This window comes from Gallinula chloropus (assembly GCF_964237585.1).
Source record: "Gallinula chloropus genome assembly, chromosome: 1".
Lineage (NCBI taxonomy): Eukaryota > Metazoa > Chordata > Aves > Gruiformes > Rallidae > Gallinula > Gallinula chloropus.
Genome location: NC_140085.1, coordinates 79,642,230 through 79,655,190, shown reverse-complemented (window position 1 = coordinate 79,655,190; position 12,961 = coordinate 79,642,230). Strand labels below are relative to the sequence as shown.

The 12,961-nt window shown below is 38.9% G+C and overlaps 1 protein-coding gene across 3 annotated transcripts in view; it reads right to left on the bottom strand.

The window, feature by feature from the left end:
• The window catches only part of EPS8 (EGFR pathway substrate 8, signaling adaptor), a 39,756-nt gene that overhangs the window by 5,864 nt on the left and 20,931 nt on the right, over positions 1-12,961 (bottom strand). The window contains exons 12-15 of one of the 3 annotated variants that reach the window (XM_084261003.1): positions 11,931-12,042; positions 10,874-11,017; positions 10,515-10,550; positions 2,799-3,036 (exon numbers count right to left, since the gene is read on the bottom strand). In XM_084261003.1, the coding sequence (XP_084117129.1) occupies positions 2,799-3,036; positions 10,515-10,550; positions 10,874-11,017; positions 11,931-12,042 (530 nt within the window). Of the gene's footprint in view, positions 1-2,798; positions 3,037-5,408; positions 5,433-10,514; positions 10,551-10,873; positions 11,018-11,930; positions 12,043-12,961 lie in introns of all 3 variants that reach the window. The other 2 variants (XM_084261002.1, XM_084261001.1) reach the window with 2 other exon arrangements.

Here is a 12,961-nt window from a genome sequence, read left to right as displayed (position 1 = left end):
CAACTTTTTAGTGCAAATAAATGTAGGCAAAAATATTTCACTGTGGCTGACACACATCACTTTATATGTAATAAGCTATTATTAGTAATGAAATTTTTGAAGGAGTTTTAAAGAAATTTGAATTTGCTCCAAGCCTGGAGTGACTGGTGAGCAGAAACAATGGCACAATTTGCATTCAAAAAAGGGAGGGGAAAAAAATAGTAGTTGCTCTCAGCAGAGACAGAAGAATTGGGCAAGACTGCTTTTTTATTATTTATTTTACACAAAAGCATGCAAATTTGCTGTGCCACAGAACTCATTTGACTGAAGCATGTAGTTCAGCTTCTGGTCATCAGGAGGCAACCAACTGAAATGCTTTTCATGCATTTCAAAAAAAATTATGATGAGACTGAAATTTGCTTTAAAAAGCATATAAAAGGTTCTATGGATAATTTCACACAAATGGGTAGAATTCAAAACGGGTGCAAACACCTCTTTAAGCACTGAGAAGATACTGATTTAGCACAGTTAAACTCTACATGCAGCAACTCTGGAATTACAATACTTTGACCCACAACTTCAAGTATTCTCAAAAATTCTCAGGACTTCCTTGACAAGATATTTTTAGTCATCTCATCTTTAACCAACTTTCTCATGTTGATACACCAACAATAACTACAGCACCTTCCCTGATGGACTCAGATGGCAAAAGCTGTTCCTTTTATTACACTGATAGCAACGGAGAAAATGAAACAACTTCAATATGAAAAAAAAGAAAGATAGAAAAACATTTCTTTCTCTACGTTTATCTTCTCCCAAAACCTCTCCAAGGATCAACATCTCTAGCCACTTAGAGAAATAAAAATAAGCCTTAGATGCACTTTTAGGATTACGGTTTTCTTAAGCACACCCCATCCCCCCACCCCCAAATATCTTTGGTTTAGCCATTTTCATTTTTATTTTAATAAAACAGCCCCAGGTTAAAAGTGGACATAATATCTCTATTAAGATATTTGAGGCATTCAGGCCCTATTGTGTGGCCTTTTCCCACTCCCCCCAGAGTGGCATCAGAAGCCAAAATGACCTGTGCACAGTGATATGTGAAGGTCTAAGTTGGGATATACAAATAAAGCCTTTAGGCAATACTATCAAAGCATGCACCAGTTATTCTCCCAAACAGTAAGAGAGAGAGAAAACACTATCTTTCTTCTATTTAGACAGATTTTGAAAGACTTACATTTTATCTAGACCCAGACTATACCAAAAGATAAATATTTATCTGTTAGATAACAGGTTCTTACTGGTTTTAGATGTATTATCATAAATAAATACGATACCCTTGAGGTGGTGACGGTGCTACACTGTGTGTCCTCTACAGGGTTCAGGTGGGTACTTGGGCAGGGCTCCCCATTACCTTAGCAGAGGCAGATATTCTGCGAGAGCTGTGAGGTACTTAAGAGCCCATTAACTGGGCTTGAGCCACAGCTCCTGGGAAGGCACAGGAACTCTCATGTGTGGCCCAGGGACCTCAGGAGAGGCTTGAGAGGGCAAGAGATGTCTTGTAACCGCCTGGTCTAGAGCAACCCTTCACAGCCCATGCCCTGCACCTGAAGCCAGCAGGGTCTTCATGTTTTCCATCTGTAATGGATAGGGAAGGCCATCGTGGATTCAAGGAAACACAATGGCTACAGCATGCGAAGTCCTTCTTACGTGGTAATAAAATGGTATTTTTTTGTACATGCTTGTGTGTGAAATTCAGCCTCAATTTCCACATCTTTTGTAACTGCTTGGGTTTCTGGCTTTATTGAAGTAACAAGTTGCCCAAAACAGGGAAAAGGCAGAAGCTGGACCTACTGTTTTTCTTTGGGAAATGGCAGCGAAGCCTGTTCCTCTTGCCAGGCTCTTCTCCATTTCTAATTTTGAGCCAGCTAGTCTGTTATGTGAAAATATTAAAAAGGTCCCAAAGCCTTCCTGATTTCAGAGCTTAGGCAAGAGCTTCTCTACCAGCAGGCAATGTCAAAGGTGGCTCCACCTGCCAAGTGTGGTTATCCAAGCAGGCAGGCTTCCCATCCACTAGGGCCAGAGGCAGGGGCGGAAAAAGCGACCTTCTGCAAAAGGGATTATATGCAGTGCCAGTTTCTACCTCAGTAGGAAGTGGGATTTTCTGATAAGGCAGGGAAGCAGAATATGGGAAAAGCTGTCAACACCTGAACTGCAAAAACCTCATTATTTTATCAACTATTACTGTAAAAGCTATAGAAAATGAAGGGGACAGAAGTTGGCTCAGTGGCATGTGTTTCTGTAGCTAAGGGGACCTGATTATAAGACAAGTCTCCTCCAACACCAACACAACATGGTACTAATGCATCAGCCAGACTGAGAAGTCTTTCTGCAAGCCTTGGATAGATTTTAGAATGGTGCAAATGCCTTGGAAATATGGATGACCATGGACAGAAGCGTAAAACCAGCCAAACTGATTTTAAAAGCAATTTCTGTTGTAATGCAGCAGTTGATTCAGGTGATGAACATACATTAGCCAGAGTACCAGAATGGGCATTTATGGTAGTGAAAAAAAGGGACCAAAGATCCTGGACAGTCAGAAAAGGAGAGGATTTAGGACTAGGTAAGTGCAGAAGCATTTTTGTCCCTTACTCACCATCACCAAGGGTTAGAACAGAGAAAATGTGCATTATAAACATAGGGGCAAATAATTCATAAACATTTACCTGAAACACAAGGCTTTAAGGAAGCTAAGGATTAAGCAGAACGCAAAGGAATAGGAGAAATACTTTTTTATCTTGCTGCTTAGACAAACTTACGATCCACAGGAACTTGCTTCTGCTTCTGGGTATCTCGCGCAACGCTGCCGCCACTGTCGCTGGAGGTGCTGCTTTGGCGGCTGATGGTCGCTGGCGCTTTGGGCACCGGGACCGGTATCGGTGCTGGTGTGCTAGGAGGGAGGGGGACAGCCACGGGGACAGGAGCGGGTGTTGGAGGTGGTGAAGGAGTAGCAGGAACTGGATCAGGTTGTTTTGCAATGTAGTCCGTCCTTTGTTTCTGAAAAATGCCAAGAGACTCAGTTTGAGAGAGAAACTTGGACCAGGCATCAGACAAAGTCAGGTTTCTGCAGAAAATGTCGGGATGCTTTGTACCAACTGATTTCATTTATAGTGCAAAGACATCTCACTTGCCACGTATAGTTCCAAAATTTCTAAAAACTTCATTTTGCACCAACATTTGGCATTAGTTTCCTTCTCTGTCAGACATAAAATTAAACTGAAACACATTTCTTTGTTCCAAACAGATGATTCCTATTCGTGAAATTTTTAAATTCCAAACTACAAATTACAAATTACCTGGCACTTTTGAACAGCTTCCAACATTTTTGAATTGTTGGAGCTTATCAGTATAAGAATATATATTTCAGAGATGTTATGTAAAAAATAGTTTAAAAACCCACGTCCAGCCACAACTAAGCACTTAGTAATAGTTTAACTCACAGATGTCACCGAGGTTGGAATAACTCAGTTTCTTGATCTACAGATACCACTTGACAGGTCCCTGCTCCTCCTACCCATTCAGTTTTGCCATTTCAACTATTTGCATGATCACTACATGCCACCTAAATGCAAGAACTTAGTTATAAAATCCCCAAAACACAAACTCCACAATTCTTGGAATAGGACTGTTGGTTTTGTTGGGTTTTTCTTGCTGATAATAACCAACTGATAAGTGCCTCAAGAACAATTTGAGGAGTAATTTCTTGTCTCCTCCTTTGCCTTTAGACCAGCACTCATTACAGGAAGAGGCATACGTATCCCCAAAGCAATCCCAATGACAGACCCAGGAGCCCAGGAGCTCATAAGCAGCCTGTGATTCCCTTTTCTTTCAAACAGTTCAAACACCACAGCTCACTGTTTTAACAGTGCTCCCTCTCCACAGTTGTAGACTAACACAGCTTGAAAGCTTGATATTAAAGTTTGTTTGCTCAAATAGGGATGCCTCATTTCTTAGTTATGAGAAGTCTCCTTACTTTGGTATGAAAATAGACAAGTACATTCCTCAGATTCAGTGCTCCTTCCTGAAATGCCTTTCCCTATTTCTTTGGAGTCATGGGGCTTATAGCAGATCAAGAAGGGAAATGTTTGTAGGAGCCATATATGTTAGAATCTGAGCAGCACATCGCTGCCCTGACAACTATCAAACTTTCATTAAATGTCAGCAACTGCCCTTATGCAGGAATCTCCAGGTAAGTCTAACTGATAGACAAGGCGTTTTGCAGTGAATGCAAACCGGGACCATTACAGCTCAGCAGAAAATTTATCCCATCATTTTCTGTGGCCAGCCAGTTAAGCCTAGGAAAAGGTCTTCTGTTTCCCTTAGATAATTTTTCACTTAAATTGCAGTAGTCAGCTACTGAAGCAAACATCCAGTCTTACAATAAACCTCTAAAACCCCACTAAACCTTGTGGGTTATTTCTGCCGTAGCATTTAGGTACTTGAAGGCATTCATCTCGATTATTTTGTGTTCATATCATGCAGTGCATTGTGGGGAGATTAAAAAGCATTGATTTTTCTGCATACTACTACTACAATGTTAAGGCAACAAATGCTTTTTACAATGTTGAATGCAAGAAAATTGAAATGCATATTGTAAGACAGAACAGGCAGAATAATGTATGTTTAAGAAACCTGCCCTTTTGTGGAAAGAGAGTGCCTCACTGGGTATAGAGTAAGTATACTATAATTTATGACATCTAGATGTACCACAGCATATCCAAAATCTTGTTAATAAAAGTAAGAATTTCACAGATATTTAAATGTTCTAATGACATTCAGATTTTGTTTTTCAGTCTTGTTCACAGATTCAAATTGCTGAAGTGTTATCCCCACAATGTACCCTGATGTGTGCCCTGACCTTAAACAACGTGCAAAGAAGCAGCAGGGTCTTTTTATGGCAGAGAGGGTTCATCACAAACCAAGGCATCAACTACACATCACCACAACCACAATCCAGAAAAAGCGGTAGCTGAACACTACAGGGAGCTCTCCATGGATGAGAAACACACTGTACTGCAATCACAAGCCTCATCAAAAGGACTCTCTGGCGTGAAAATAAAAACTAAACTGGAAGCATCACTCAAATTCTAAATTTACAGATGAAAACACATTGAAATACACTTCACATTTTGTTGAACAGTGACCAAAAGCCAATTATGCATTCTAATAACATTTAGCATTTCTTTTTTTACTACTTTTTTAAAAAAGAACAAAACAAAACTCCAGATCTTTTGAGGACATCCACACATTCATCCCATCACTTCTATTCATTGCTACGAACAAAACAAGCATGCACTACAGAATTTGGTAGCTACATAGTCTAAAAGAGTAATTTTTGAGGTTCAGTATCAGAAGAGTAATTTTGTTACCTCTGAAAGCTCTCCCAGCAATTGCTGTGAGGAAAATGGAGTAAATCACATAAAATAGTATTGTTAGAAAGGGAAAGTAACTGTCTCACACATCACTCCTGAAATTTCACACACATTAGCAATTTAAAACAAAGGCACATGAGTGCTAATAATTACCTCTTCTTACTCACTAAGCAACTCACACAGGGAGTGATTCTCATTTCATTCTTTTGAATAAGGAATGGACTGTTGGTGACAAAACACGTACGTATGTGACACCGTACAGCAATGAGCTCTTTTCAAAGCACCCACCCAAACAGAAGCTGAGAAAGAGGTTTAATAAAAACCAAAAACCTGACGGGGGATCAAACAGTATAAGGTGAATGTAGAGAATAATTGCAACTGGAGAACAAGAATTAAGTCACGACAGGCATTAAGAAAGAAACATTTACTTTAGTTTATGGAATATTAGCTAGCTTAGAAAATGAGGTAAAGGTCGCTGCCGACAGATGTGTACTCACTAATTTGCTGACAGCCACCAGAACAACAAACAATTCTGAGTGGTTTTCTTTTTATTCTTCCTTTTAAGAATAAATTTGCTATCCTCAACTCACATAAACTGGAAGAAATCCTTTAAATTTGGAACAGTGATGATGTACATATCTGGATAGATCAGAAAAGCATGCTGGAACTAGGTTTCTTTTTTTTTTTTTTCTTATATTCTGCAGGAAAAGAAATAAATCTTTGTTTTTACAGGGAAGAAAAAAAAAAGAGGTCCCACCAGTCTTTCTTCAACACACTACAACCTGCACCTAATAAAAAACTGAGATGCAGTATGATCTGATCTATTTTTAACATAAGCAAAATAATATGTTTGAGTAAAACTAACCCTAGTTCTCAACCATTATAAGAAAAGTTGGAACAACTTATTTTCAAACACATTTTGGCTTCAAAACCAGGGAATATGTGTATTCAAACTACGGCAAATACAGACTTGGCATTAAAGAGGCAGTGGATGCAGCCATAACTAGGGAAATGCTGCTGGGAAATGCTCTCATTAGGCTTACACAGACAGAGGGCTTCCAGTTTACTCTCTTTCTGAACATTTTAGCATCGAATTCCTGTTTGTACAGTGACAGAAATTCACCAAGGGGGCTGTAGAGCACTCAGCCTTAGTTTTGTCAACAGCACTGCGGTTTGGATGTTTTCTTGAAACTCATTTTAAGAGAGAACCAACCACTTGCCTATACCCAAGAGGGACACTGAAGCACCTAAGACCGGATAGGCAAATTTCAGGTGAGGTCTTCTGTCAGAGTGTCTTTGGTGGGCTCTTCAGCTGTTATGCAGAGACAAACAGATGAGTATTAAGATCTCATTATAAGTCACCCAAGTAACTCTTTGTTGGGTGTAAGGAATTTGTGTTTTTATTGGTATTAGCTAGGATTAGTCCCCATTAAAAAAAACCACACCAAAAAACATCAAAAACATAGATGGAAACTATTAAATCCTATCATTAATCCATTTTTTTTTTATTTTACAACTATTCAGTACGTTTTCTTATTGTAAGCGGCATCCTATAATTTGGGATTGATTCAATGTTGAATTGGACAGGATGGGAATTAACTGGGTTTTTTAAGCCATCAAAAACTCTGGTCTGATGACAACTTTAAAGAGCGTTTGATATGACATGAGATAAAAGATACTAGCTCTTGATCAAAAAATATGACATCTCTTTGGCCACTGTGACATGAACACCTGGCAACCGCATCTCTTCATTATTAAACACTTAATGATCTGTAGGAAAGATACCAGTTGGCAAAAGATGAGTAGGATACTATGACACTACCTCAGAGCAGAAATGCTGTGCTTGAAGGGAAACAACTTCCTTCCCATAGAGATATTTTCAGTAAGGTGCTAAACAAAGAGACTTGATAAAAAGGTTTGGATGGTAGATCACCAAGACATGGAAAGGACACTTTTCCTAAGTGAGGTGGAGACTTTTTTGTCTTGGTGTTTCCACACTACAAACATACCTCTTAGATATACTGTCAAACTTCTGTGGAAAACTGTGTGTGTTTCATAAGACAAGAGGACTGCATTTGGCTTAACATTTATTCTCTATATCTCAGGACTTCATACACATCACTGATAGCTGTCATGAGATCAATTAATACGTCCAAGATACACACCTCTATCCCAATTATGTTCCTCAAATTTCTCTTCCAAAAGCATTTTAATTAAATGGACAGTAGATAGGAAATATTTCTATTAATTATTTTCTAGATTCACCAGCAACAGTTGTACAAAGGAAGAAATCGGAGTGCTTGGGAAACTGCTTAAGTTTATACGTAGTTGGATGGTGAAGTACAATGGTGGGTTCACAATGAAAAGGCAGAGTAAAGGAACAACACTACAGGAAACTGGTAATTGATAATAACATTAATGGAAAACATAAGCAATCAGAAAAGTGCTCTTCTAAGTGTACAAAAGTACCAAACAAGCAAAAATACATTATTCCTGGAACTAATTCAACTGACAAGAAGAATGACAATCATGCAGCCTCACAAAGATGAAATAACTAGGATATCACTCGCAATATTCCTTTAAGTATCATTTCAGACAATTAAGTGCTTTCAAGCAACTGAGACTTGGATCCTGAAAGGGACTGGGAGAAAAATCAGGATCTAATCTAGCATGTGGACTCAGAGGTTGCTAGGAGAAGGAACAGAGGAAAAGTATAATAAACTTTGAAGCTCTAAGAATAATCATAGAATGGGTAATGCTGGAAGGAAGACCTTTAGGATCATCAAGTTCCAAACCCCCTGCCACTTCTCACTAGACCAGGCTGCCCAAGGCCCCATCCAACCTGGCCCTGAACACCTCCAGGGAGGGGGCATCCACCACCTCCTTGGGCAACCTGTGCCAGTGCCTCACCACCCACAGAATGAAAATTTTCTTCCTAATATCCAATCTAAATCTACCCCCTTCCAATTTAAAACCATTCCCCTCGTTCTATCACTACATGCCCTTCTAAAAAGTCCCTCCCCAGCTTTCTTGTAGGCCCCTTCAGGTACTGGAAGGCTGATATAAGATTTCCTCAGAGCCTCCTCTTTTCCAGGCTGAACAACCCCAACTCTCTCAGCCTGATCATGTCCTGATAATAGTGATAAGGAGGCATCCATCTCCCAGACAAAGGGTGTCCATCTGTAGAACAATTTAATGGGGGAAAAAAAAAAAAATCTCTATCAATGGCATCCTTAATCCTCCCTAATAATCTGGAAACACTCTTTGGTCAAGTGTGCTTTGAAGACCACCAGTTCATAAAGAAACACGCTAGCCTTGTACCTAACATCTGCGGCTGGAAGTCGACCAGCAAGCTTTGAAAGCAGCCTTTCGAAAACCAAAGGCCATTTAGGAGACCAGCAAAGGCTGCACAGTACCAGGCACTGAGCCTGCTCATGTCAGGGTCTGGCAAAGGCACAGATAGGAATTGCTTCAATTTCCTGCTCTACCCACAAGTTCTCCTGCTTGACCTTGGGCAAGGCAGTCATCCCTTCAATGCCTCGTTTCTCTCCGAAATAGCAGCAATGTCTCATAGCGCTGTTATGAAAATAAATAGGGTTATGCAACCAGATCCCAAATGAACCGTGTATCTATCACAGGGGAAGAGACAAATGAACATGCTCAGGAGTGCTAAAATTATAATAATCACCATAAAGTTAAGAAGAACATTACTGACGAGTCTTGGTAAAGACTCCCATTATCCTATGTAATTCATTGTATTCTTAAATAATTTCCACAGTATTTCAAGATCACATTTGAATATGATAAAGCTGCAGAGAACAACCTGCCAGAAGGTAGAAAAACAAATTATCTTAAATGTTGATCTCTGGCCCTAATTTTCATAGTGAATTTTCCATGGAGAATGCTTTGTGAAAATGATTATTTTATTATTTCCCATGTCACATCATTATTTCAAACAGAAAACTTCGAGACCTGCTGTGCATTACAAAGAGCAGCATAAGAACCTCTACTCAAAACTGTACTTCGTCTGCTCAGGATTTCTCAGCAAACTCCAAACACACAAAATCACATGCACTGGAAGGAAGGAAAGTCAGATCTTTAAATCACAGTTTGAAAAGCACTCCAGACTCATGCTTCATTTCACAGACAGGCAAAAACTGTAATATATTTAGAATGAGCTCACACACTATAGGCAAACAATTATGGAAAGCAAAAAAACCTCAGAAAGGGTCTGATTCACGCCCACCGAGCTTGGGGCAGGTCTACCACATTATTGTGCCAGAAATAGCACAGGACCTGTTTCTCAAGAGATTTTCCACATCTGTGGCAAAACTGGAAACACTGCAAAAAGCTGCAGCTTTCACAACAGTTGTGCACAGACAACATGGCACAGTGACACCTTTGGCTGGGACTTTCAGGTGACTCTGCAGCAGAGTCAGTGTTATGGCATTTCTTGGTTTTCAGTCATCAGCTGAAGAACGAATGGCACAAAGAATGAGTATTAGATTAAATTAAAGTTCAAGTTTCCACAGAAGTTTGGTTTGCATTTGGCCTAAGAAAAAAAAAGGTCTGATTAAGAGGCAGGCTGGGAATTTCTGCTTAATCCAAACTTGTTTGCCTAACCTTTCAAAATAATTAGAAATAAAAGAGAGGAAATGAGTCTTAGAAAATACAGTCTCTGATTTTATGACCCTCCAGCCCACTTAAATTTTGTCTAAAAATACACATTACAATTTCATCCTGTATATCTTTACTTGAGTGGACAATTGTACTGTTATAAGATGATTATTTTTTTTGAAAATATTTTACTCTCTAATTGAATTCAACATATAAAAGAAACAACAACAAAAATCATAATTCCACACCACAACATGAAAGAAAGAAATCCAAAATAAGGTCGGGGAATAAAGTGCTGCTGATGCACAGGCACAGTAATTGAAAAATACCTGCTTTGTTAATTCAAAAGCTAAGATGCCTATTTTTTCATAACTCCAAAATGACAATAATTAAATAAATTCAAGACTAAGATAGTCACACACAAAGACAGAAAATAAAAAGAAAAGCTAGTGTTCACTCTCCTAGGAGAAACAAAAATTACCCTACCTTAAATAATTCAAACTCCTTCTTTGGCATCAACAGCTATCAATCCACAAAGGATATTTGTGATTAAAATAAATGCATACACAGCCATTAGGATCAAAATTACCACCTCTAAGCAAATAAGCAGGGGAAAAAAAAACAACCCTCAAAGGAAAACATTTTGCTGTATCTCCTCCAACTTTATTCTCACTTTAGACTCCATGCAATACAGAAATCAGCCCCTGCCTGTACCAGAAGCATAAATCTTTTGACATATCAGTGGAACATGCAAATATTTCAGCCTTGCTGTGAATCAATACCTCTTCCACACACACACATGCACACATCAAAAGCAAGTTTTGCTCCTGAGGAGCGGACGATACCTGGATGGTACGGGTATACGCAGGCTCTGACCACCCTAGACCACCTTCATGATTCCTCAGAGGGTCCAGGATGTTGTTTGGCACAAAGCCTGTGCTGCCACTTTTATTCTGAACCTTCCACCACTGCTTTCTGTCATCCAGAATCTGAAATAATTTGGTACATTAATTACACATTTTTCTGACTTTCCTCCTGCCAGTACTTACACTGTGCATCATTTCAAAATAAACCCCTAACTTTGCCAAGTTCTGTGACTGCCAAGAGATCTTACACAGATGTCCCTAAGAAATGCCTGTAGGCTTCCTTGATAATCACCATCATTAATTCTACATGGTTGCACTTGCACTTTTCAAAACATGGCTCTGAGGAAAGGGTATGGAATATTTACCTCTGTAAACTCAGACACGTGCTAGACAAGACAGCGGAATGAAAATCAAGTGTCTGCACAGAGAGAGCGGCATCTCTGCTGCCTATGTGCTGCTGACAAAAGGAATAAGTAATTGCTAATAATGCAAGAAAAAATGCATCCTTCTAGGAGAGCACAAATTTGGAGAGAGAACACTTCCAAGTAAGAGGGGACTGGAGAAGGATGGTCAGGAGAAGTCTGAGTTCTGACTACGTGCCATGCAATCTCATACATGGCATTTTCTCTCTGTGCTGCTCCATCCTTTCCAAATGTACCTAGCTTTGGGGTACAAACTCTTCCAGGAAAGGATTATCTTTCACTATGCTCTGTACATACACAGATAGTGTTTGCTAGAGCATATTATTTAAATGTTACTAAATGAGGCTTTTAAAAGCACCAGCAGAGCAAATGGAAGAAACACACAAATATACTTGTAGCATGGATCTCTGCAGCATCATGTTAGTGCAGAATCTCCATTTATCTTGTCTACAATGCCAAACAAATTAACTGAACTATCCATATTAAGGGAGATAAATTAAACACATTGAAGCAATAAAAGACAGTCACACTGTCCACAGGAAAGGTACTCTAGGCTTTAAGTAGTACTGGCAACTTGTGTACTCTGAAAGAAAAAAAAAAAAAAAAAAAATTACCTCTACAATCTCTTCCTTCATGACAGAAAGCTCACTGTTGTTTCTTGCCATAAATTCATACTTGCATTTGGCATATTTCTTAGTCTGTGCTTTATTGTGTGCTTCATAGTTTCTGCAAAGCAAAGATCAGGCTAGTGTTCAATGACACATTCAAGCAAATAAAAACACAGATAAAAAGTGTCTCTTCCAACAACCTGCAAAACATCTAAGCAAAATAACACCACCACACCATAACATGATGTTGCTGTAGAACTACCTATTCAGCACACAGTGGTTTAAGTGCCAAAAAGAAACAAACAAAAAAGAAACTACAGAAGAAGGCGGTTGAGCTACATAGACCTCTAGAACTGGTAATCTTTTTTGGCACCCTGCTTGCAAGATGTATGATAACAACTTAGATTAGTGCCATTGTTTTAAAATAAACAAGGACACTATATTTAGTCTGTTTTCCTACAGTAGGTTAAACAATCTCTTGCCACAGAAACAAATGACTATGCTCTAGTATATAATTGATATCTTGTGCTTTGTTTGAAACTGTATTTCTAGTATTCATCATTGTTTCAAATACATAATAGATGAATAGATTTTTACCATCCACAACAATGGAATTAAATTCTAAAAAATGCTCCCCTACTGCTGATCAGTTTTGTTAACTGGCTATAAGATACAATCAACTCAAACAAACTCAAGTTACAATTGAAAATTAAAAATAACCTCTCAGCAGTTACAAACAGGGCTCATTGCAGAGCAGGGCACTCCACAGTTTAATGCTGTGCCTTTCTCTTTGAACAAAGAAAGACTTGTTAAAAAAACCAACCCAAAACAACCAAAAACTCAAGTTGAGGAGCCCCACATCCCCCTCTAAACAAGCCCAAAAGAAATAGTAACATTATTCACTTATTGCAAATTACCCTCACAACTTAAATACACACCAGATAGTAACGTTACATTCCCCCCCAAACAGATATTGAAAACATGAAGCAATGAATGGCTTGAAATGTTACACACAACATCACAGTACAGGGATACAA